Genomic DNA, 27,832 nt, shown 5'->3' with positions numbered 1-27,832 from the left:
TTTTTAAATTTTTATTTCTCTTGGGTAAATACCTAAGACAGGTTGCTGGGTCATATGAGAAATGTATGTTTAATATTATAGGATACTACTGGGGTGCCTGGGTGGCTCAGTCGGTTGAGTGTCCGACTTTGGCTCAGGTCATGATCTCGCAGTTCGTGAGTTCAAGCCCCGCATCGGGCTCTGTGCTGACAACTCAGAGCCTGGAACCTGCTTCAGATTCTGTGTCTCCCTCTCTCTGCCCCTTCCCCGCTCATGCTATATCTGTCAAAAATGAATAAATGTTAAAAAAAATATATAGGATACTACTATATTGTTTTACAAAGTACCATTTTCCATTCTCATTATTTTCTCTAAATCTGCATCATGATTTGATAGTGTCTTCTTAACCTTAGCCATTCTGCTGGGTATCTAAAAGTGTATCATTGTGGTTATAATTTGCATGTCCCTAATACTTAACAGTGGTGTGCTTTTTGGCCATTCATATATCTTTTCTTGTGCACTATTTGTTCACCTTTTTTGTCTATTTTTAAATTAGATTGTTCTTTTATATGTATTCTTATTGGAATTGTAGGACTGTTTTACATATTCTGTATATAATTTCTTTTTCACATAAATGTTTGCAAGTATTTTTCTCTCTGTCGTTTCTCTTCAACTGTTTTTCAAAGAGCAGAAGTTTTAAATGTTGATGATCTACCTTTTCAATTGTTTCTTTCTGGCTTATGCTTCTTGTATTTACGAAATCCTGTGCAGTGCAAGTCACAGAGATGTTCTTCTGTATTTTCTTCTAGAGGTTTAATAGTTTTAGCTATTATGTTTAAATTCGTGAACTTCCTGGCATTAACTTTTGTGAATAGTGTGAGTTGGGGGTAAGGCCCCATCCCCAGCCCATACAGTTATATAGTTGTTCTAGCACCATTTGCTGTAACAACTATCTTTTCCCCCACTGAATTATTGTAACACCTTTGTCAAAAATCCATTGGTTATAAAAGGCTAGGGTTTATTACTGGACTCTATTCTCTACCGTTGATCAGTATGTCTGTCCTTATGTCAGTGTTATACTGTCTCGGTTACTGTAATTTTGTAAGTCTTGAAATCAGGTAATCTAACTGTCTCAAAATAGTTGTGTCTGTTCTCAATCTTTTGCCTTTCTTTATTAATTTTAGCATCAGCTTGTTAATTTCTTTAAAAAGTCTCACTAGAATTTGATTGGGATTGCCTCAATCTATGCATCAATTGGGCCATCTTCACAATATTGAGTCTTCCAGTTTGTGGACATGGTCTGTTGCTCCACTTACATAGGTGTCCCTTAATTTTCTTTGCAATGTTTGATTGCTTTCAGCACACAGGTATTAAAAATGTTTCACTAAATTTATTCCTATATATTTTTGATGTGGTTGTAAATCTTATAATCATTCTCTGCTATTCTATACAACCAGAATTGATTTTTCTCTTTGTGTCCTATGACTTTGCTAAATTTACTTATTCCAATAGCTTTTTTGTAGATTCTTTTGGATTGTCATATAAGATCATGTCATCTGCAAATAAAGACAGTTTTATATCTTGTCTTCAAGCCTTTTATTTCTTTTTCTTGCCTTATTCCACTGGTAGGGCCTCTGGTACAATGTTGAATAAAAAGGAAGAGTGGGTAGTCTGGCCTTGTTTCTGTTTGTACATCTAAAGCATTGAGCCTTTCACCATTGAGTAGGATGTTATCTGTAGGTTTTAAAAAAGATGTTCATAATAATTTTGAGGAATTTCCCTTCTGTTCCTCTGACTATTTATACTGAGTGGTGCATTGATTTTTTTCTTTTAATGCTTTTTATCCACCTATTCAAATGACCCATTTTTTTTTTCGCTTTTTTACCAATATAGTGAATTACATTGATTGATTTTTCTGTGTTAAGCCAGCTTTACATTCCCAAGGTAAATCCTACTTTGTTATTATATAATATAATGTTCCTTTATATAATGTTAGATTCCATTTGTAAAAAATTTCTTATTTTACATTGATGTTCATGAACGATATTTATCTGTAGTTTTATTTTCTTGTGATGACTTTGCCTGGTTTTGGTAACAGGGTAATACTAGCCTCATAAAATGAGTCAAGGAGCATTTCCTCTTCTTTATTTATCTTCTGAAAGAGTTTGTGTACCATTAATTAATATTATTTCTTTGTTAAAAGTGTGATAGAATTCACCAGCAAAGTCAGTGGGCCTAGAAGGTTTAGAATTACAAATTCAAATTTTTTAATTGATATAGGACTATTCAAATTTTCTAAGTGCCTAACTTAGTCATTTGTATCTTTCAAAGACTTTATCGTATTTTAAAATTTATTGTAATAGTTATTTTTTATATTCTGTTACTTTTTTTTTAACTTTATTAAAAAAGAGAGAGAGAACGAACGAATGTGAGTGGGGAACTGGCAGACGGGGAGAGAGAGAATCCCAAGCCAGCTCCATGCTATCAGCGTGGAGCCCAACATGGGCTCAGACTCATAAACCATGAGATTATGACCTGGGTGAAATCAAGAGCAGGTCACTTAACAGACTGAGCCACCCAGGTACCCCTGTTATTATTCTTTTACTGTCTGTAGGCTCTGAAATGATTTTCCCTTCATTCTTTCTCTTTTAACGGAAGTATACTTAACATGCAGTGTTACTATTTTCAGGTGTACAACATAATGATTTGATATTTGTACATAATGTGACATGATCATCATAGTAAGTCTTAGTTAACATCTGTCACCATACATAGTTACAAAATTATTTTCTTCTTGTGATGAAAACTTTTAAGATCTGCCCTTATCAGCTTCCCGATATGCAGTACAGTATTAACCATAGTCAACATGTTGTACATTGCATCCCGATGACTTAGTTTATAACTGGAATTTTTTATTTTTTGACCTTGTTTACCCATTTTACCCACCCATCTCTCATTTTTGATAATGACAGTTGTTGCCTATTTTTCTTTCTCCCTTAGATATTTATCAATTTTGTTAATCTTTTCAAAGAACCAACTTTTAGTTTCGTTGATTTTCTTTATTGTTTGTTCAGTTTTTATTTCATAAGCTGTTTTAGTTTTATTATTGTCTGTTTTATACATTTGATTTTATTTGGTCTCTCTCCACCCCTCCCCCCCCCCACCCATTTTTAGATAAAGGTTTCACATCTTTGAGTTTTAGATTTTTGTATTTTTAAAAAAATTTTTTTTAATGTTTATTTATTTTTGAGACAGAGAGAGACACAGCATGAACAGGGGAGGGTCAGAGAGAGAGAGGGAGACACAGAATCTGAAACAGGCTCCGGGCTCCGAGCTGTCAGCACAGAGCCCGACGGAGGGCTCGAACTCAACAGACCGCGAGATCATGACCTGGGCTGAAGTCGGACGCTCATCCGACTGAGCCACCCAGCGCCCCTAGATTTTTGTATTTTTCTAATAAAAACATTTAAAGTTATAAATGTCATTGTTAAGCATTGTTTTAGTTGCATCTCATGAATTTTGATGCTTTATTTTTGTAATCATTTAGTTAAAAATATTTTCCAATCTGTATTTCTATATTAATGCATGGATTATTTGACAAGTGTATGCCTTTTATTTCCAAATATTTGGGGTTTTCTTAGTTGTCTTATTGTTACTGATTTCTAATTTAATTCTACCTTGGTCAAATACTATTTTCTGGGATTTCAAACCTTTTAAATTTATTGAGACTTTTTTTATGACCTAGCCTATAGTGTGTCCTGGTAAACATACCATGTACCTTTGAAAATAAGATGTACTTTACCATTTGGGATATCAATTTGTAAATAGAATTTAAGTCAAGATGGTGTCTAGTGTTGTTCAGATATTCTTTGTCTTTACTGATTTTTTGTTTTGTTTTGATATGTTTCTATTATTTACAGAGAGAGGTGGTATAATCTCCAAATATGATTGTGGAATTTGCTATACTACTTTTAATTGTCAATTTTTGCTTCTATAGAAGTAAGACATCTATAAGTATAGACATCTATAATTGTTTTGTCTTTTCTGTTAATTGATTCTTTAATCTTGAAATGTGTCTTATCAGATATTACCATAGCCAGTGCCTTCTTACACTTTCCATTTACACGGTATATCCTTCTCCATCCATTTACTTTCAATCTGTCTGTGTCTTGATATTTAAAGTACATCTCTCAGACAGTATATTGTTCTTCCTGTTTAAAAAACCTATTCTGACCATCTTGTCTTATAACTGGAGTGTTTAGTCCATTAACTAAATGGGGTGGAGGGGGTCTACCAACTCAACACCATGTGAACTAGTTCCTTAGAATGAGGTTCTTTATATCATACTGGTAGTCTAGTAAGGCTGCAAATCATGCGAGGTCTGACTTGAGAGTTTTTTCCTCCTCTCTACCTCATGTTAAAGTCAGGTCAGAAAAGTTTCTCTATTGTCTTTCTCTGTGAAGGGCAGGTTTTTTTCCCCTCCAGTTCCTTTTTTTTTTTTTTTTTTCCACTAAGAGTGAGTTTCTTGTTGGACTCCTCACATTGGGCATACCCTAGGCTTTCCGTTGGCCTTCAGGGAAAAATTCAAGTTCTCTAGTTGTTTCCATGCTTATGTCTCTAAATTTTAGCCCTCACATTTTTTGGCCTTTGAGTATTTATTTTACTTCATCAGCTCAGAAGTACATTTGGTGCCTTTGTGCAAATTAGACAAATACAGATGTAACATAGAGTGCACAGAATGGTGAGTAGCGCACAGGCTAAATTTTCATCCCTCCTTGTCTTTTTAGTTAAGTATCTTTTTATAGCTGTGGTTGCCCTTTAAGCCTGTGTTGTAGTATTTTTAAAACTTTGTTTTTGTCTAATGACTCAATGCTATCCCATGTAGTATCTTTTCAGATTTGTTTTCTACATTAATTCAGATTATGTTATGTTATAATTTGGTTTGTGTTTGGCCAGCTACCAATAAAATAATATTTTTCTTTTTAGTTTATATCCCAAATAGTGTTTGCTTCTTTAATAGTAAAGAATTAGTAGTTTTCACTTCATTGTGGTCAGCTTGATGCTCTGAAAGGCTTTTCAGCTGCAAAATAGCTCCTGGATAAACTTTTTAATGCATTGCTGGGCTTGAAATAAGTTCATGAAGTTTTTGACGTTCCTTCTCCTCCCCTGTGCTGCTCTACACTCCTCTGTCCCCCCACCTCTTCTCATTATTTCTCTCTCTCAAAAAAAAAAAAAAAAAAAAGAACTTTAACCAGAATGGAACTAGTCAATAGCAAACAAGGGCAAAAGGCAGTATTGCTTTCAAAGGCAAATTATCAACAGCAGTGATTAAATTGGTGGCAAAGCCTTAGGCCAGTAGCAAGGTAGGTGTACTGAACTTAAGATTCTTCTATTAAGTTGGACGCTTCAAAGGGGATAAAGTGGTCCCAAATTATTAGAGCCCGTTGGCTTCCAGCAAAATAGTAAATTAAAATCTTCTTTGACAAATAGCAACCATAATTTAGGGCCTTGAGAATCCTGCAGATTAAGAGCAACCAAATGAGTGTTCATAATTTAAAAAATAGTGAGCACACAAATAATGAAACAAGACATCATGAATGAGCATTGAGAGAAACAATAAATTGTATATTCTATTTGGACCTCCCAGAGGACTTAAGATACTATAATTGGATAGGAATGTAAAATAATTCTGTATGAAATGTGTAAAGAAATAAAAAAAAAATAGAATCACAAATGAGCAAAAAAGAATATGAAAAATGACCAGACAGACTGAAGAAGACTCAAGTAAAATCTTTATTATTGAAGACAAATTTTTGTGACCTGAAATTTAATGAATGTATTGAACAGTAAGTTAGATCTAGCTGAGAAAAGAATTCTCAAATTGGCAGTTAGGTTCGAAGAAATTTTCAAGAAAGTGGAGAAACCAGGAAAGTGAGAAAATTAAAAGAGAAATTAAAGGATGGGATGAAAGTTCAGGATATCAAATTCAGTCCCAGGAAAACAGAATAGAGAAGCTGGAACAGAGGCAATAACTGAAGATACTCTGTCTGAGAGTTTTTCTGAATGAAGACATGAATCCACCAGTATAGCAAACCCAACGTTTATCAGCCAAAACCAAAAAACAGCATTTTAGTCAGACTACATAGTCCCAAAGACAGAAAATCTCAAAAGCTGCTTGGAAAGTATGAAATAGACTGATAAACTCACTTCTCAACAGTAAAAATGTAAGCCAGAAGATGGTAGAATATTATTTTTTAAAAATTGTGCCAAAATAACAACAATCCTATAATTACATGTTAGCTGAAGTATCTTTCAAGAACAAGGATGAACAAAAGACATTTTCTACCAGTAGAAAACCAGAAATGTTTTCTACCAGTAAATCTTTGCTGAAGTTCTTCATTAAAAGTTTTCATCAGCAAAATGAAAAAGTAACCTACCCAATGGGAGAAAATATTTGCAAACATATATCTGATGAAAGGTTAATACCCAAAATATGTAAAGAACTAATAAAACTCGGGGTGCCTGGGTGGCGCAGTCGGTTAAGCGTCCGACATCCGCCGGGTCACAATCTCGCGGTGCGTGAGTTCGAGCCCCGCGTCAGGCTCTGGGCTGATGGCTCGGAGCCTGGAGCCTGTTTCCGATTCTGTGTCTCCCTCTCTCTCTGCCCCTCCCCTGTTCATGCTCTGTCTCTCTCTGTCCCAAAAATAAATAAAAAAAAAAAAAGTTGAAAAAAAAATTTTTTTTTAAAAATAAAAAAATAAATAAAAAATAAAAAAAGAACTAATATAACTCAGCAACAACAGGTACATCAAAAGGCATTCAACATCACTAAACATCAGGGAAAAGCAAATCAATGAGAGACCACCTCACACCTGTTAGAATGGCTTTTATCCAAAAGACAAGAGAAAACGTGTTGACAAAGATGTGAAGAAAAGGCAACCATTGTACACTGTCAGTGGGAATGTAAATTGGTGCAGCTGCTATGGAAAACGGATGGTAGTTCTCAAAAAATTAAAGATCAAGCTACGATATGATCCAGCAGTTCTACTTCTGTGTATTTACTCAAAGAAAACAAAAAACACTAACTTGAAAAGATAATCTACACCCCTGTGTCTATTGCAGCTTTGTTTATGGTAGCCAGGACATGAAAGCAATCTAAATGTCCATTGATGGATGAATGGAGAAAAACTGTGTGTGTGTGTGTGTGTGTGTGTGTGTGTGTGTGTGTGTGTATATATATATAATGGATTATTATTCAGCCATAAAAAGGAAAGAAATCTTGTCATTTGTGACAGCAAAGATGGATCTTGAGGGCATTATGCTAAATGAAATAAGTCAGAGAAAGATTAATAACCATATGATCGCACTTATACATAGAATCTGGAAGTAAAACATAACAAAAAACTGAACTTATAGATACAGAGAACAGAGTGGTGATTGTCAGAGGAGGGAGTAGGGAGTGGGCAAAATGGGTAAAGGTGGTCAAAAGATAGAAACTTGCAGTTAAAAAATAAATGTCATGGGGATGTAATGGACAGCATGATGACTATAGTTAATAGTACTGTTAGTTAATAGTACTGTATAGTTAATAGTACTTGCAAGTTTTGGGGCCAGTAAATCTTTAAAGTCCTCACCATAAAAAAAATTTGGTGACTATGTGAGGTGATGGATGTTAACTAGACTTACTGTGGTAATCATTTCCTAATATATATAAATATCAAATCATATGTTTTACACTTGTAACTGATATGTCAATTGTATCTCAGTTTTTAAAAGTTGAGCAAGTTATTTGTATATAAAGCAAGTCTTAACAAATTTCAGTCACATAGCATCAGAGTCCACATTGTTACTAACTTGCAATTAAAACTAATGGCGAAAATAATAATAAACGAACTCTATACACTTGGGTATCTTCTAAGGCACATGAGATACCATGTTACTCCCAGTAAATTGGCAAAAGTAGCAAATCATATAGGAGAATGTAGATCAAAGGGAGTTCTTATATACTTGTGGTAGGAGTATAAAGTAAATCAATCAGAAATGGAATGGAAATCAATTTGGTGTTATTTTGCTAGGTGGAACATTTGAATCCCTGCTGACTTGGCCCTTCCACTCTTAGGTATGTCCTCTAGAAAATCTCTTCTACACAAGAGGACATGTGTGAAAATATTCATAGTCTAATTGTTCCTAAGGACACAAAGTGGAAACAGCTCGAATACCCATAACCATTAAAATGAATAAACATCATAATGGTTACACAATAGAGTAATATGTAACAGTAAAATGGAATGAAGTACAGGTATACTTATGATGAATTTCAGAGATAGGATAGGTGGTGAAATAAAGCAGTTTTCAGGAAACTGTATATAGTGTGAGACACTTAATAAAGCCCCAAACAAGTGAGACTAAAAATATATTGTTTTAGGAATATATGCCTAAGTGGTAAAATGAGAAAAAAAATTCAAGAGAATAATAAGCACCAAATACAGGATCATGGTTACCTCTCGGGTGGCAGGTAAGGGGATAAGCTAGGGGAGGAGTATGAAGGTAGGTGTGACTATATTGGTAAAGCCTTGGTTCTTAAGTTGGATAGGGAGTTCACTGGTGTTTATTTTATTATACTTCATATCCATTACATATAGCTTCAGATATAGCAAATATTATATTACAATGTAAAAAAATTCAGATGTAGAATCAAATACCTGTTTTCCTACAAAAGGATACATAATGAAAATATACCTGTTTTGAGATATGTGAATGGAATTAATGTCAATGTAATAATTTATTGATATTAAATAGGGGTATCTAGTGAATGAAGTCAGACCTGATTCTTGATTAATATAAATTCAGAGTTTTTATAAGATATACTATGTGTTTTTAATAATAATTCAGTGTCTAATGCTCAATACATAGAAAATTTTTAACATTTGTTTCCTTGCTGCTTTTTTTTTTTTTTTTTTTTTTTTTTTTTTTTTGGTAAAAAGGCAGTGGGGTGGGGCACCTGGGTGGCTCAGTCAGTTAAGCAGGGTTCCAGCCCCGCGTTGGGCTCTGCGCTGACAGCTCAGAGCCTGGAGCCTGCTTCAGATTCTCCGTCTCCTCTCTCTGCCCCTTCCCCACGGACACTCTGTCTCTCTCTGTCTCTAGAAAATAAATAAATGGTAAAAAAAAAAAAAAAAGAAAAACAAAAAGTCAGTGGGAAGGAATCTACTTTCAAAGATATCTCTGGTCTACTTAAAAATAATTGTTTTGTATTACAAAAAAAATGCCTAATGTGGCTCTAGTTTATACTGTTGTATGTAGCGGTGTTCAATTTCTTTTGTGCAGACTAAACACTTCAGTTAGTGTTGAACAAAGAAAATTATATGCTCTCGTTATGTGTGCTTTAATTTAGATGCTTAATGGCTTTTAATGTTACAAAATAAGTTTATTATTATATTATGATCTCATTTGTATTATATTGTCTTGCTCTTCCATATTTGTGGTGATATGGTCATGGTTTACAAAAACAATAATCCCTAAGAAATAGGTCATTAACAGTAGTTAACGATTACTTGTGATCTATGGTAATGACTGATTTCTTTGGGATTATTGCAGTTATAAACCATAATTACAGATTATTACAGCAATAATTATTTTGTTAAAGGAAAAAATGTTCTTTGCTTGAACAGCTGCTAAAACAAGTGCCCTGAACATTTCAGAATAAATAGAAAAATGGAAAATTATAATGGAAATTTAGTCTCATTATAAAGATGATATTCAAAACAAATGTGTAGATATGAAACTTGTTTATTGGATATTTAAATTTCTAAATGTAATTTCGATTTACGGATTTACATGGTTCTTTAAACTTTTGGACAGAATTCTGTAACCAAAGTACCATTTATTATTTTGAATACTGTCAGTCTAAAATTGTTGAGGTTTAGGGAAAGGGTGTGTATGAGAAATACTACTTCTCAGTCAGTTAAATATGAAAATTATGTTTGATAGCTTAAAAATAATGCCTTTATATTCCGTTGTTGATTTCTAACACTAATCCTAATTTATTCAGGCAGTGGTTGTTAAGTTTCTAAGGTTAAGAAATGCCTGCTTTGTTGTTTGTTGTATAATAGAAGTCACTGTTTCCAAAAACAAGGAGAGTAAATAAACATTTTATTTTTCCTCTGAATAAACAAACCTCCATTCAGAATTTACCATAATTTCAGAAAAAAAAATGCTCACAATTGATCTCATGCTATTTCTGCATAGCATTTTTTGATATACAAGCCTTAATTTCAAAGTCACAGAATAAAAGGAATTAAAAAATAAAAAACTTAAATTTGAGAAATTCATGTCCTGTATTTAGTATCTTTTATTTTTCTATTATTGGACTGATACTCATCAGCTGTACTGAAGAAATCATTTTTCCCCGTTATCTGTCTCTCACTAGGTTCAATCCTTTGGGCATGGATTCTCTCCCTTTTCAGCCTACCCTAGACACACACCTATTTAGTTATATCCCTATAGCAGAACGTGCCACATAGGAAAGTACATGAATGTGTTTTACTTGGAATATTTTTTTTTACTTTACAGTTTTTTTGTGTTTGTTTTACAAATGGCATTAAGAAAGTATATATGGCTAATGGTAACTAGCTTTAATTGCAATAAGCCTCTTTGGCAGAGAGGAAAAGCTCTTAAAAATTGTGTGACTTAATTTTCTTGAGCAGCTTCTAAATTAAAACTCAGAAGAACATATAAATGTAGCATTGGTATGTTTTGGTTTTTGTAGGTTTGATATAGAAGAACTAAAAAGGGGATGGCTATTTTTATAAACATAAATAATAGTAATAACAGCCAGTATGTACTGAGCATTTATAGTGAATATTATTATGACCACTTTTTATGAAAAATATTATTTAGTGTTTGTCACAAGCCTGAGAGCCAGGTGTAAGTATCACCCTTATATTTATAGATGAGGGCATTAAATCCAAGTGAAATTAAGTAACTACCTTATTGATAGTAGAGGCAGGATTTTAACTCAGCCTGTGCTCTTGGTAGCTAAAATGTACTGCCTTCATTTTTTAATGTTGATATTTCAACAGAGAGATATAAAAATTACATGCATGAGGAATTCCTTGACTGTTTTCAAGTAGGCTTGTTTTTATCAAGAGCTAATAAGCAGATGTTTCTGAGTTTACATTAGTGATAAGCCTCCAAAATAAGTTTGCTTATTTTAAGTTTAACTATTCAACACATACTTATTTCAAATGTGTCACATATACTTGGTTTTATTGCGGGCAGTTTGGGAATCAAAGGAAGTATGAAAGACCCTAGACATGATCCCAAAAGCAGATGCAGTCTCATCTGTGATTAAAATTTGGAGACAGAAAAAATTCAGGATTAGGAATTAAAATGTGTTAAATAAAAACTCGAGAGATTCTTGGCTCGTAAGATATTATTGGATCATTGTGGTCCAGCTAATTGTCAACGGTGGTGTTTGAGTATTCCCTTTCATCGATCTTGAGAGGAAGTAGTATCTCCTAATGGTATGAGAATGAACTCTTGGAACTCCATTGTCTGTATGGGAATCATAGCTCCGCAGTACTTAATAGGAATATTTGTGACATTAAATGGATATAAATATAGTAATAGATAATGTTTAAAATATTGCCTAGTGCATGGAAAAATACCATGTAAATGTTTGCTATTATTTTTAGTAATAGTCAAGCTTGCTTTAAGAAAAACCAGTATCTAGGGACGCCTGGGTGGCTCAGTCGGTTGAGCCTCCGACTTCGGCTCAGGTCATGATCTTGTGGTTTGTGGGTTTGAGCTCCGCATTGGGCTCTGCGCTGACAGTTTAGAGCCTGGAGCCTGCTTCAGATTGTGTCTCCCTCTCTCTGCCCCACCCCCACTCATACTCTCTTTCTCTCTCTCTCAGAAAATGAATAAACATTTAAAAAAAGAAAAAAAAAGAAAAACCAGTATCTGTGGGGTGCCTGGTTGGCTCAGTCGGTTGAGTGTCTGACTCTTGATTTCGGCTCAGATCATGATCCCAGGGTCGTAAGATTGAGTCCTGTGTCAGACTCGGCACTGAGCCCCACTCTGCCTCTCTCCTGTTCGTGCTCTCTCTCTCAAATAAAAAACAAATAAATAAAAATGAATAAATAAATGAAAAACCAGTCTCTGAATATCTAAATTGATAAAACATATAAAGAAGGTTATTATTTATACTTAAATAATATTTTTCATTTTGAAAAAATTTGCAGTAGGATATTTTTTAAATAATGACTCCCATTGGGTAGGTAAATTATTGCACTGTACGCACCAAAAATTATGCTTGCAGTGTTTCAGATTCACATCCATTACTCAAAATGCGTATGTCCCATGCACAGTTGCAGCATAATCTATTAATAATGACCTCTGTAAGATTCTGAGAAATATAGTCAAATCTCCTTATTTGGAATTTATGATCTATAACATTGCTGTTAACACTGAATTAGCAAATATTAAACTATTGTTTCTAGGGTAGATATGGGGTTAGGTTCCTGCAGCCCCTGGTCACAACATTTTCATTGGCTGATGAACATATAACCTTGTTTTATATGTGTTCCTGTTTTAAAACACCTTGTTTAATGTATATTGTTGATTCATTAACATTGTACTCATAGCCATAGCGCTCATGCCTGAATGAAGCTTATCTAACACATATATTTTCTCTATGAGGCACATTACAGACTTTTTTCACATAGGACCACCATGTGGCACTTCACTATTCTTGGGCAGTATTTTAAATAGTAAAATCACCAACAGAAAGCACAAATTTGAGTATAAAAAAATTGGGCACCAAAAAGACCATGAAAGAATACTTACTTGTTTATAGTATGAAAGATGAAACAAGAAAGCAGAGTGTTGCTTTGTTTTACCTAAGCTTGGAATGTACACATTGGGCAGCTTAGATTTTGTTGTTGTCCACTTACACATGAATGGTCACAAGTATTTTTGGAGTTACAAATAAACTTTACCAAGTTGACAAATTTTTAGATAAGAGAATCTGCAAATGAAGAAGATAGACTTTAGTACATCTTGGATTGAGTATGCTTTGAGAAGAAATTGCTCTTGTCTTATTTAAGCAATAAAAATATAATTACCATTAACATTCATTTTTAGTAAGGACTCTACATTTTAATGTTTACTAAATTGATAATAAAATGTTAACTTGTTCTTGCCTGTTTCATGCTATCTTTTCTATGTAATGATTTCTTTTTCTTTTTTTTTTTTATGTAATGATTTCTTAATTCAGTAACCCATGTCTGTTGATAACTTATAATGTGCCAGCACTGCTTTAGGCTCTGGAAGTGCAATAGACAAAAAAATAAATAAATAAAAATTAAAAAAAAATCACAGTTATCATGCAGTTGATATTCTGTTGGAATAGACAGGTAACAAAGCAAGATAAATACCTAAGATATATTAGAAAGTGATAAGTACTAAAAATAAAACCAATGAAGCAGAGAAGAAGGGTATGAAATGTTGGCAGATTATGTTCTGGTTATCACTTACCAAAACTTAGTAGTTTATCAAATAATGGTCATTTTGTTATTATCTCTCAGTGTTCTCTGGTATTCATAAGTCTTAGCTGGATGATTCTCATTTGGGATCTTTCAGGCATTGTAATCAGATGACAGCTGGCATTGTAGTCACCTGAATGATTCTTTACTCACAAGTCTGGTATCTGGGCTGGAATGTTTGGTGAATAGTCTCTCATTGGCATTTTTCTCTCTGCATTGCTAGCTTGGGCCTCTTAATAGTATGATGTTCTCAGGGTATGTGGTCTTTTTACATGGTGATTGGCTTCCCCAGTGTGAACATTCCCTAAGAGACTGGAAGAGCTGTTGGTTCTTGTAAAGACTAATCCCAGCACTGGAATAATGTCACTTCCACCATTTTCTTTTGGTCAAAGCAGTCACAATCCAGCATACACTTATAAAGAATTGGAAGAATAAACTCCACTTTTTGATGGCTTGTGCATACATGGAGAGAAGGAATTGATGATGGTTGTCTGGAAGGTGTGCTACTTACAGTAGGTATTAAAAGTTGATAGGGTGGCTACGGAAGGCCTTACTGAGAAGGTGACTTCAAAGTGAGGCTGGTCAACATGGTTGTATCTTTCTCTAGTTATATTAAGCTGTGTAAGTATAGGCAAAGACTAGGTAGGGAATTGGGTTTAAACAGTCATGGGTTTGTAAGATGAGTGTGTCAGAGCAAGAGAGGAATTGAAGTGGTATAAGGCATAGATTATAATGATTGAGCATAGAACTGAAGCTAAGTAAGCAGGGTAGAGAAGACATAAAGTTTGTAAGAGACTGAATAAATGGCAGATCGCAAAAAACTAGTACAACTAATAAGAGATTAGCAAAGTTGCAGGATATAAGATCAGTAAACAAAAGTCAATAACATGTCTATATATTACCAATTAATCAAAAATGAAGATAAGGTCAGGTAAAATAGCATCAAAAAAGAATAAATTACATAGGCATAAGTTTAAAAAAAGGGTTAGACTTATATACCAACCACTATAAAGCATTACTGAAAGAAATTAAAGATCTGACTATGTGGAAAGATACCTGTGGTCATGGATCACAAGACTTGATATTGGTAAGATGGCAGTACTCCCCCAAATGACCTATAGATTCAGCACAATCTTTGTTAAAATCCCAGCTGGCCTCAGCGCAAGAATTGACATGCTGATCCTTAAATTCATAAGGAAATCCAGAAGACCCAGAATATTCAAAATTAGCTTGAAAAAGAGTGAAGTATAAGGACTTACACATGTTGATTTCAAAATTTATTAAAAAGGAAATGTAGTCAAGACAGTGTGGAATTGGCATAAAGATAGACACTAGAATAGTGAAATATAATTGAGAGTCCAGGTATAAATCCTTCAATGTATAATGAATTGCTCTTTGACAAGAGTGGCAAATTCAATTCAATGACAAAAGAATAGTTTATTTGACAAATGGTGCTGGGACAATTGGATATTACATGCAAAGAATAAGACCAATATCTCCCACCATATACAAGAATTAAGTAAAAATAAATCATAGACCTAAATGTAAGAGTTCAAACTATGAAACTCAGAAGAAAACATAGGAGTAAATCTTCATGACTTTGGGTTGGGCAGTGGTTTCTTAAATGTGACACCAAAAGCTGAAGTGACAAAAGAAAAATTCAAAAATTTGACATCAGAATTAAAAATCTCAAAATGTTTCAAAGGATACCATCAAGAAAGTGAAAACACAACCCAGAGAATGGGAGGAAATATTTGCAAATTTGATATCTGATGAGGGACTTGTATCTATAATATATAAAGAACCCTTACAGCTCAATAATAAAAAAAGATAAACAGCTCAATTTAAAAATGAGCAAAGGATTTAAACAGACCTTTCTCCAAAGAAGACATGCAAGTGGCTGGTAAGCATATGTGAGGATGGTCAACATCATTAGTCATCAGGATAGGATATATTAATATTACAAGGTACCATTTCACACTCACTAGGATGGGTATAATCAAAAAGATAATAACAAGTGTTGATAGGATTTGGACCTTCATATATTGCTGGTGGTAATGCTGGTTTAGAAAGCAGTTTGGCCATTCCTTAAAATGTTAAAAATATATGTGTCATATGACTCAGTAATTCCATTTCTAGGTATACCCAAGAGAAATTATCCACATAAAAGCTGTGCACAAATATTCAAAGCAGCATTATTTTTTTAAGTATTTAAACTCTAGTTAGATGATATACAGTGTAATTTTAGTTTCAGGTATACAATATAGTGTTTCCACATTTACATACAACATCTGGTGCTCATCACAACAAGTGTATTCCTTAATCCCATCACCTATTTCACCCACCGCCCACCCACCTCTCCTCTAGTAAATATCAGTTCTCTATAGTTGAGTCTGTTTCTTGGTTTGCCTGTCTTTTTCCCCCCTTTTGTTCATTTGTTTCTTAAATTCCACATGAGTGAAATCGTGGTATTTGACTGACTTATATTTTACTTAGCATAATACTCTGTAGCTCCATTCATGTCCCTGCAGATGTCAACATTTCATTTTTTATGGTTGAGTAATATTCCATTGTGTGTGTGTGTGTGTGTGTGTGTGTGTGTATGTATATGATATATACAGATCTATCTATATATATAGATATCTCTATATCTATCTATCTATCTATCTATCTATATATATATATATATCATGGACAAGACACTGGGCTGTTTCTATAAATAGCAACATTATTTTTCAAGTCAAAAGGTAGAAACAGTCCAAATGCCCATCAGCTGGTGTATAGATGAATAAAATGTGCTATGTCCAACAATGGAATTTTTTTAAAAATATGGTTGATACACAGTGTTATATTAGTTCCAGGTATACAACATAGTGATTCACCTTTTCTATACATTATGGTATCCTTACCACAAGTGTAGTTACCATCTGTCACCATACAATACTATGGTAGTATCATTGACTGTAATCCCTATGTTGTGCCTTTTATTTCCATGACTTATTAATTTCATAACTGGAAGCTTCTGTTTCCCCTTCCCATTCACCCATCTTGCTTGTCCTTCAACACCCCCCACCCCACCCCACTCCACCGGCAACCATAAGTTCAAACAATGGAATGTTGTTTGGCTATAAAAAATGAGGTACCAATACAAACTACAACATGGATGATCTTTGAACACATTATGCTAAGTGAAAAAGACAGTTACAAAAGCTACATGTTATATGATTTGTTGACATGAAATGTCCAGAATGGGAAAAATCTGAGGAGACATAAAGTAGATTAGTAGTTGCTTAGGGATGGGGGTGAATTGAGGGGTATGGAGTGGAATTTCTTTGGTGAGAGATGAAATATTCTAAAATTAGGTTGTGGTGGTGGTTGTACAACCCTGTGAATTTATTTAAAAACAATGACTTTTATAAGTGGATGAATTGTATGGTATGTGAATTATATATTTCAGTAAAGTTGTTAAAGAAAGTGATAGGTTCATCTGTTGGAGATTCCCAGTAGAATGAAGGATTGTTAGTGTTGGAAGATTCATCTTTGTATATGTTGAAGCCACTACTGATTATAATAGAAGTCTTGTTGGAAAGAGTGACAGCAAGCCAGGAATGAACACCTTCAAAAAGTAAGGGAAAATAACCTGAGGGAGAGTAGATCATTGCAGCCAGAAAGGATATTTGGTAGTATAGTTTGATGACATAAGATGTCAGCTGAGTGCTTTTGATGGAGGGAGAATGTTTTGGAAATAGACATCAGGAACGTCAAGAACACCTCCATGTTGTAGGCCTGAGATACAAGTGTGGAAGAGAGATCACTTGAGAGGACCCACAGAAGTAGGGTCATCAGGGGATAGCATGTGTTACTAATAGACTTTTATGTTAATCATAAAACAATGTTGAGTACATAGGCAACTTTCTTAGTACCTTCAACTTCCTAGATGGGCTTTTTGTTCTGTTACTTTTTAAAAATTAATTATGTGTATCTTGAGGCTTGAGTCTGTTTTATGAATTACTTGATCAAATTAGTGTTTTTGTCTCCTATTGAATCTGTTTCACATTGTTTATGTCCCAGCCTGCATAATTGGGTCTATTCTGATTTATTCATTGTCGTTTTATAATACAATAGGGGATGTGGATATTTGCCAGGCTATATTTCTAACTTACAGGAAGTTTGTCACCTCAATAGACTGATGTCTGTCTTGAAGTTAGAGGGAATTGATCAGTTATAGAGTAATGATGGCTAGTATTCACAGAAATATAGAAAGAATGTGCTCTTTTTCTACATGAATTTATCCTTCCTAAGTCTTCCAACAAGCAAAGACATCCATAAGACTATTCAAATTAATACCCTTGAACTTTAGTTCACTTGAGAAGGTTTCTCAATACAGGAACATAATTGATTTGTTTCTCAATACAGAAACATAATTGATTTTGGTATTATGCAATAACCTGGTCAACTTTGAAGAATCAGTCCCTAAGAATAGCACAAAATTTCTTTTTAGCAAGATAACTGGTATGTTGTTAATTGTTCATAAAGGTCTTGAAAATTTTGGAGAATCTGACACATGGATGAGTGCTTCTAAGTTGTAAAATGATATATGCCTTAAATAAAAATCATTCAATAAGTACCTCCATTTCTGAGTTACTCAATTTTGTGAAAACTGTAGATGCCATGCATGCCACTGTTATAGTTAGTTAAGCCCTTGCTAGTATTGCCCGTGAAGTTAATTTTGTTGTCAGACTATGTGATTTGAATGGTGACAATCTTGGATTTTAAAAAGTTATGCATAAAATACAACAGTCTTGTATTTTAAAAAGTTATGCACAAAATACAAAGGCGATAAATTTATTACCATCTATTAGGTTCAAACAGGGACAATACTAAAAATGATCAGGCTGGTATTATCATAACATCGACCATGTTTGGTCAGTGACCAGAAAAGATGCTGGTCTGTGGATTATATTAGTACTTACCTACAGCCCTGGTTCTACACATTACTTTAGGTGTTTTGTTAGTCCAATTTAATTTTAATTGTAAGTCTTCATGGTAGACATTATTTTCTCCATTTTTCAAATGAAAACCCTAATGTGTAAGGAGGTAAGTAACTTATGCAAGATCACATAAATTGTTCGAGCTGGGATTTTGAACATAACTTTAACTCTGTAAAATCTGTAATTTTTACTGTTATGCTGCCTTGATAAACTTAAAACTCACTCCACTCTCTGTCAAGGACTGAGTTCACAGTAGTTTATCATTTGTTTGGAAGAATAGATCACTTTGCCAATTTCAGAATTTTCTGCAATATAAACATTGTTTCTATAAATACCTCCTAAACATTTCTCTTTCCTGTTATGTTTTAGGACGTCTTGCATGGCTGGTATACTTAGTTGGGACAGTTGTTGGAGGAAGGTTAACCTATACCAGTACAGATGAACATGATGCTATGGATGGAGAATTATCCTGTCGGTAAGTGCTGGCCATAAAACTTACAGAAATTTACTAAGTAGTTAAGAAATTTAGTTATTATTGAACTGGAATTATAAGATAAAACATTTTGTACTTGGCCATTTGAGGAAGGTATTATTTTCTTTTTTACTGGTGAGAAAACTAATAGAGGTTAGAGGTTAAGTGATTTATAGAAGTCAAATCTCTAATAAGTGTTATAGTCAAATATACTTTAAACTTGCGTCTAAATAGTGTTTAGACTTGCGTCTAAATGAAGGTTTAAGTTGCTTTTTATTTCTTAGGATCTGACAAAGCTTGCTAAATTGGTGTGTATTGGGTGGTGGCAAAATTGGGGTGATATACGTGTGGTCAAAAAGCAGTGGATAGTCAGTTACCCAATACAAGCTTTGTTTGTGATTGTTGACTAGATTTTCCACCTCATGACTATAGCCTTAATAAGAAGCAATGAATTACTTGCCTTAACACTGAGGAAAATTCCTACATGTGAATAATACACGTGAGTTGGTTTTCTATGTATTTTAATTTATTTTTTAATAAACTTTTTCTTTATAACAAAGTCGTATGTGTTTTTATTGGACACTTAAATATTTCAAATAAAAAGAAAAGTCATAGATTAATTTGAAGGTAACTATTACTGTCATTTTGCTAAAGACCTTTGAATTTTTTAAATTAATGCTTGAGGGTATATGTACATTTCATGTGTCTTTTCCAACATTTTTTAAACAAAAATTATACTAGAATACTGTTTTGTAAACTAAAATGGGGACAATAATACCTAATTCATTTTGGGCTATTATAAGGATTAAATGAGTTAATATTTTTAAGATGCTGAGGACAATGTCTGGCAAATGGTAAGTGCTATATTACCAAACGCCATCTGCTCCACCCCCGCCCCACAAACACTTCTCTTTTAAAAAATCAAGCATAATATTGTGATTTTACCTAGACATTAAATATTCTAAGCTGTTCCTTAATTTAAACATACTCTGGTCTTGGGAATTTTAGGTTGTTTCCCAATTTTTCTTCAATGTAAACTGCTTTGAGGTGAATATTCTTTTAGATCAAAATAATTTCATTAGAGTTAATTCCTAAAGGCTGTAGAGTTGGTGGAATGGTCTACAGCATGTTAAAGAGTTTCAACACTAGTTTATTCTCTGAACTCAAAGGCTTTGAGAGTTAACCATATTTTCTGCAGTTGAACCCTAGATAATAGGATTATCTTTCCCAGATAACAGCAAATATCTTGTGTTAATTTTGTATGCTTTGGTTACAAGTGATGTCAAACATTCTTTTCCATTCCTATTTTTCCCAATTGTATTTTCTCTGTGATTTTTAAATATGTATAGATTGTACCATTTAGCTAGTTTTCTTTTGTGATTATCTTTCCTAATTTGTTTATAAGAACTCAGTATATATCAAAGATCTTAATATTTTGCTACTTATTTTGAAAATGTTTTCTCCATGTTTTTAATTTGTTTTAGAAATTTCTTTCTTACTGGATTTAAATATTTATATGTTCAAATCTATGAAATTTTCCCTTCATATTTTCTCCGTTGGTCATGCTTAGAAAAGTTGTTCCACACCTGGATAATAAAAAAATACTCACCTATGTTTTCTTCTAGTTTTTTTATGGTTTCAGTTTTTTATATTTAATTCTTAATATATTTGACATTTGTCTTATATACTTTTTCCAGAGTTTACACAGTGTTAACCAATTAATGTGAACCTCATCCTTCACACATTTGAAATGCTGCTTATATCTTTACATGAAGATTTTAGGTCTTTTTCTAGGCTTTTCATTCTTTTCCACTGATCTTGAAGTCTGTTTTCCTCAATGTAGAATAGAAATATAAGGCAAGTAATTCATTGCTTCTTACTAAGGCTACGGTCATGAGGTGAAAAATCTTGTCAACAATCATAAACAAAGCTTCTGTTGGACAATTGACTATCCATTGCTTTTTGCCCAGATGTATGTCACCCCAGTTTTGCCACCACCCAGTGGCAAAGTTCTTAAAATTATTATACCTGGTTGTGGCATTCTCCTTCCTTACTAATCTTAAATATATTCCTAAGTGTTTAATAAATTTGTTGCCATTTTGAATAGAAAATTTCTCTTCATTCCATATTCTTTTCTACCTTTAAACTAGCCCTTTGCAGTGAAACTGGAGTCTGAATGGAACACAAATATTTTCAGCTTTTCTAAGATTCATTATTTCCAATATAGAATAACTTTAAAATATGAATTGGGGCATTCTTAAAATGCCTTGGTTAATTTTAAACAAAGTGAATAATTTGCCTCCGTGCTGTCTTTTAATATAACATTACATGTTTAATAAAGTGGAAAGTAAGTATACTTTTTGCTATAGTTTGATTTTTTAAAAGTTTTCATCATCAAGCAGAGAAGTACCCACTGGCATTATTTTCCTGAGAAATATATAACAGGAAATGAACAAAAGCAGGTATATTTGCCAAGGAAATAAACAAAAGCAGGTGTATATTTGCCAAGTAGAAAATTTTAATTTTTTCTTTAAGCAATAAATATATTTAACTTTAATATTTGATTTGCATTTTAGCCGTTCCCTAGAAAACAAAGCACTAGGTGAAGATTATGGTCTAAGGTTTTATTGAAGAGTGGGGAGAAAGGTGCATTTTCAAGGAAGGAAAAATGAAGGAAAAGAAAAATTGAGAGAATAGGAGAAAACAAATACAGTCAATAATCCTCATCCACAGATTCCAGTTTTGCAAATTTGTGTACTTGCTAAAGTTTATTTGTAACCCCCAAACCAACGCTTCTGGTGCTACTGCAGTCATTTTTGGATATGTATGTGCGTGGAAATTTGAGTTGCCTGATACCCATTTTCCCAGCTTTGCCTTCTTATTTCATACTCTAATACTGTAAATAAGTGTCCTTTCCATTGTCTGTTTAGTGCCATATTTCTCACGTTTTTGTGCTTTTTGTTGGTGGTTTTACTATTTACAATGGTCCCCAGTGTAGTGCCGAAGTGCTGTCTGATGTTCCTAAGCACAACAAAAAAGCTGTAAAGTACCTTACAGAAAAAATACGTATATTAAGTAAGCCTCATTCAGGTCCAAGTTGTGCTATTATCTGTGAGTTCAATGTTAATGATCAACAATACATATTAATAAATAAGATGTCTTTAAAGAGAAACACACATAAAACAAGGTTATTTTAGATTGGTTAATGAAAACATTGTCACCAGTGTTCCTCAGGAACCTAACCCTGTATTTCCTCTGGGAGCACAGTGGTTCAGTATTGACTAATACAGTTTTCATAATGCCTTTTGAGAACATAACTACCATGAATAATGAGAATCAAGTGTATAAGATGGTACATTACAGACCTTGTTGCTTGCTGTTACAGGAGTTTTTCCCAGAGGCCACATGGACCAATGTGTTTCAAAACAGTTCATGGTGGTGGCAGGATGGGGGACTAAGGGCAAGGCATTTTTCTGTCTGCTTATTTCTGTGTCCCGTTTCTTACTAGTTAGTGTCTACTCCCGGGGTGCTCAACCTTTTCATACTTCATAGTTGTGTTCCCTGGCCTCTTTGAGGTATCGCTGGGGAAGCCAGAGCTTCTGTTGGTCCTGTTGGGGTGGGAGGTAGGGGCTAGAGCTGTTCTAGGCCTTACCTCTTCCCCGGGTAAAGATTTACAACTGCAGGAAGTGTGTGAATCTTACTGGAGCCAAAAGACAAGTGGTTGAGGCCAGGGATGGGGTGAGAGGTAGTGGTGAGGTTGGTGTGTATGTAAACAGGGCTAAGCAGATTCAAGATCAAGGTGGGGCATAGAAAAAATATAAATATCTGTTGTGAAATGTTGAGATTTTAAATTAAATAAGAATGTGGTTTTATGTAGAATTTTAAAATATCAATTTCATATGAAGAAGTTCCAAGTAACTGGAACTGTAATACTGTTGCCTTCTGTGTATTGTTACATGATACCTTTTTAACTCCTGGGGGAACAATACCAAATTAGAAGACCGTGAAGCTTCTGCCAGAAACCTATATGCTATTTTATCAGGAAAAGGTTAATATTCATAAAAGCTCCCAATATTGTGATAATTATAATTAAAACATGTTACTTTAACATATTTAAATATGCTACTTTAACTTGGCAAATAAATATATTTGTGCTCAGGCCATGCAATTCTAATTAAATAAAGATAATTTTATAGTCATTTCCGTTTCATTCCTCATTACCAGAATGTAACCCTCTTGAGTGATTACCCAGAGACTGTGTTTTATTCATCCTGTGTCTTCTCAGTTTGCTCGTGCTAATAGAGCGACTGCTGCTTTTAGGCTTATTCTTCTCAGTTACCTCCCCCCCCCCCCCCCCCCCCCCCGGTCTCTCCTCACTTCTCTGGCCTGTTCTTCTCCAAGTCATCCCTCATTACTCATGAAACCTCTGGCAGCTAGCTCGGAGTCTTGTGCTCTCTCTCAGACTCTGCTGTCGTATGGATGACTTCAACTTCTTTCCCATTAGATCGTGGTGCTCTACTCTGTTCATAAGCTTCCAGTGGCTTCCTGTCACACACGTGACAGATTCCAGAGTCCTTGCCAGGTCTCAGAGCCTCTTGTACTACTTCTCTGACTTCATTTCCTCCTCTTTCTCATTCAGCCCAACCACAAGGGCCTCCTTGCTATTTGAGTATTACCAATATGTTCTCACTTTAGGGCCTCTGCACTTCTCTGCTAGGAATGCTTTCTTCCAGATGTTTATAGGGTACTCCCTCACTTCAGTCAAGTAGGTCTATATGCAGCTGTCTCTTCCTCTGATTTCCCAGTCTATAATAACACCCTATCCTAGTTTAGTTTCTTCCTAGTCTTTATTACCCCTTATGTTTATTTGCTCATTCCACTAGTGTAAGGAAAGGAATAAGCTTTATCTGCTTTGTTCACCGTTGTATTTTTACCTCAACTGCCTGGCAAAACCTTAACCCTGAAGGAATTCAGAGTTTTCTCTAACCCGTTAAGTGATAACAAAAGAATTGCATACCTCTATACAGGTACCATTTGTCAATCAGAATGCCAGTTTTCACTTCAGCTGAGCCCTCAGCATTGCTCAGTGATTCTGTGTTGCAGTCATTGTTATCTTCTAACTTCCAGATACCTGTTGAACTGTTTCACTTGCATGTTCTGTTTCACATTTGTCTTCAATTCAGTGGCTAACATTAAACTTCTCTCTTCTATCCACTCCCAGCCCTGACCCTCTTCGCGTGTCTCCTTGCCATCCGCTCGATTGCCTAAGTCTGAATCCTGGAAGTTATTCTTAACTTTTCCTTTTTTCTCTCTCACCAGCATCCATGTAGTCTTCATTTTCAAATACTGTCAGCTCTACCTTCTAGTTATGCCTTTTAGTCCAGTTGTTTCTAGCCCTTGCTGTTGTAGTTCCTATCATCTTTCACCTGGATTCATGCTACAGTTTTAAGTGGACACCTTGCTTCCTCTCTGGCTTCCTGAATCTGAAGTACAGATCTGATTAGGTCGGTGCTTTGCTCAAACTCTGAGCCAAGTACTTTCCATTGCTACTGGGTTTAAAATCAACATGGCTCGGGGCGCCTGGGTGGCGCAGTCAGTTAAGCGTCCGACTTCAGCCAGGTCACGATCTCGCGGTCCGTGAGTTCGAGCCCCGCGTCGGGCTCTGTGTTGACAGCTCAGAGCCTGGAGCCTGTTTCAGATTCTGTGTCTCCCTCTCTCTCTGCCCCTCCCCCGTTCATGCTCTGTCTCTCTCTGTCCCAAAAATAAATAAACGTTGAAAAAAAAATTAAAAAAAAAATCAACATGGCTCATCAGGTTCATAATCTGGCTCCTGCCTGTCTGATTAGCTTCATCTGACTGCTTTGTAGCCATATTGAACTTTCCTTAGCTCTGAACTGAGCCATGCCTTTTCTTCCCTGGATAGTTCTCTGGATAGTTACACATGTTTTCTCCTTTCTCTCCACACACTCTTTCTTTGCCGTTTTCCATCCTAGAATGTTAAGAATCTTCCCCAATTTTTTTATACTGTTTATGATAGTACTTGTCATTCTTTAATTCCTTATTTTATGTCTTTCCCTGTATAGACGATAGGTTTCTGGAGGACTGAGAATATATATGTCTTGTTCACTTATGTTCTGAACTCCTGATACACACCTGCCACATAGTAGGCCCTCAGATATTTGTTGACTAAATGAATACTTATTTATTTGGATATCTGGGGGAATATAAACAACTGATTATCCAAAATTCATCTCTTTGAATTTGAAATGCTGTGCTTTATACTTGGATTGAAATTATTTAATGATATACTTGTCTTTTTATTCCCTCCATGCTCTTTACCAGAAATAATTTGACATAAAGGAAACAGTATGTGTAGGACAATAAAGTGAAACTGGAAGTGAATATTATATATATAATGCAAGTTTTATTCTTAAGCACTTTTAGAGGTAGCCACAGATCTTTGAAGGGCACTGTGGCAGAGGTTACTAGCTGTCCAGCATTTCTTCTTCCTTTCTTCTGCAGTAATAGAATACCTGATTCTTACGGTGGATATGTGGCCACCTGAATAAAGACCAGATTTATTAGACTCTCTTGCAGCTAGGTATGGTTAAGTGATTGTGTTCTAGGCAGTCAGATGTAAGTGAATGTGGTATCTGCCAGATGTGTGGACCTGTTGGGTGGAGCTGAAGAAGCCATCTTAGGCCACAAAGTGATTGTGTGAATGGAGGCAAATGTAACAACAAGATGTGAGGAACCTGAATCCCTGATGCACTGTGGAGGGCTAACTAGTCCTGGAGGACTGCCTTGGATATTTGCTTGAGTGAGAAATAAATACCCATATTGTGTAAGCCGTGGTTATTTGGACCTTAGGCTTTTGCAACTGAACTTCTGGTACAACTACCAAAACTTCTTTGACAAATGGATCCTGTACCCTGCTGGGAACTCTTTCCTGCTTTCCTGCTGGGATGCCATTGCCTTTTAGGCAAATGCAAATCACCAGCTTAATATGAGTTGTAAAGACATCCCAACAAACTGTCTTTCGGTTTCACATCTTCCTAGCATTTTGGAATGTATGCTATAAAAAGGAAATAAAAGTAAACAAGAGAAAGTACATAGAACCAACAGAGAGCTAGAGTAGGAAAAGGGAGGTCCCACTCAATAAAGAATTCAGAAACAAGATATGTCTGTTTGAGTCACTTGAAAACTCACCTGGATCTAGACACAGTTTGCTGAATATATCTATTTATTTAAAAATTACTCCAACAATCTGCTAATTAAAAAATACCCAGACTAAAAGCTTTGTCACTCCTCCAAAAATTACAGAACAAATACATCTTCTTAGGAAAAAAAACCCAAACAACCGGTTATAGTAACCTAATTCTTAAATGTAATCTTCAGTAACTTTACCTTCATAAATTTTAATGGTATTAAAAATATTTGGTAGGTGAAAGTTACTTTTAAATAATATAAATATAGGAAATAATAACCATAAAATGGTATTCATCATATTATTTCATAACACTTGGGCAAAAAGTACCAACTTTTTAATTTGTTTAAGTTTATATATTTATTTTGGAGGGGGAGGGGCTGAGAGAGAGTGGGAGAGAGAGAATCCCAAGCAGGCTCAATGCTGGCAGCGTGGAGCCTGACATGGGCCTTGAACCTATGAACCGTGAGATCAAAGTCAGATGCTTAAATGACTGAGCCACCCAGGTGCCCCAGTACTAACTTTTTAAAAGAACTTCATATGCTATAACTTAGATACTTTGTAGAATTCTTTGGAAGAATTATATTTCCCTGAAATAGGAATTTATATTCAAAATGAGATGGTTAGATTTTGACATAGTCTTAATATTATACATCTATTAAAAATAATGTTTTGGAAAAGTTAAATAATATGAAAAAAATAATTGATCAAGATATATTTAGTTAGGTGCTAGAACAGAATAAAAGGTCCAGTAAAGTAATCTGAATGCATACATGAACCTAGTCTATATGATAAGGGATATAATTGAAATGGTGAGCAAAAGATAGACTATACAAGACAGAAATGGTGTTGAAACACCTGGGTAGCCATCTGGGAAAAAATAATGTTGATCCATATCTCACAAGATGTGTTCAAGATAAGTTCAAATGTATCAGAGAGGTAAATGTAAAAAAAGAAAAAAAAAGAAACATAAAAATACCTTATATTCAGGAAGAAGACCTTTTTATTATGTAAAATCATAAAAGAAAAAGCTGATAAAAAATTTTGCATAATAAAAACCTAGCAAAAACTTCTGTATGGCATTAATCACATTACATAGGCAAAGGACTCAGTTTTCTAATATATGTGTATATGTATGTGTGTGTGTGTGTGTGTGTGTGTGTGTGTGTGTAAAGAATTTCTAGAAATAAGCACAGAAAAGAGAGCCCAATAGAAAGAATTGGCAAAGGATATGAACAAACAGGTCACAGGAAAGGACATATATACGGCTTAAAAACATGGAAAAATTTTAACCTCATGTACGTGGCAGAAATACAAAATAAAACTGTACTGAGATGCATTTTTCAGATATTAATAAATTTTAAATTTTCATATCATCCGAATTATCTTATATGAGTGTATACAGACACTCTCCTAGACTGATGATAGATAAATTGTTTCAGTTTCTGTGGAGAGCAATATGCTAATAATCATCAACGTTATAAAAGTTTATATTCTTTAAACTAGTTGTTTCACTGTTAGAAGCATATATTGTAGCTGTACATGTGTGAAATGATTGTATAAGATGGCTAATTGCAGCAATTTTGCAACAGCAAAAAATTCTTAACTTCAGTGCCCATGTGTAGGGGAATGTTTGAAA

At 34.5% G+C, this 27,832-nt stretch overlaps 1 protein-coding gene across 5 annotated transcripts in view; it reads left to right on the top strand.

Moving 5' to 3' along the window:
- The window catches only part of RANBP17 (RAN binding protein 17), a 333,056-nt gene that overhangs the window by 44,795 nt on the left and 260,429 nt on the right, over positions 1-27,832 (top strand). For all 5 annotated transcript variants that reach the window (XM_043596086.1, XM_043596085.1, XM_043596083.1 and 2 more), the window contains one exon: positions 18,884-18,989. In XM_043596086.1, coding sequence (XP_043452021.1) covers positions 18,884-18,989 — 106 coding nt within the window. The remainder of the gene's footprint in view (positions 1-18,883; positions 18,990-27,832) is intronic.

Source organism: Prionailurus bengalensis, chromosome A1 (assembly GCF_016509475.1).
Source record: "Prionailurus bengalensis isolate Pbe53 chromosome A1, Fcat_Pben_1.1_paternal_pri, whole genome shotgun sequence".
NCBI classification, from domain to species: domain Eukaryota; kingdom Metazoa; phylum Chordata; class Mammalia; order Carnivora; family Felidae; genus Prionailurus; species Prionailurus bengalensis.
The sequence above is the reverse complement of the archived record's forward strand: the minus strand, read 5'-3'. Positions and strand labels throughout refer to the sequence as shown.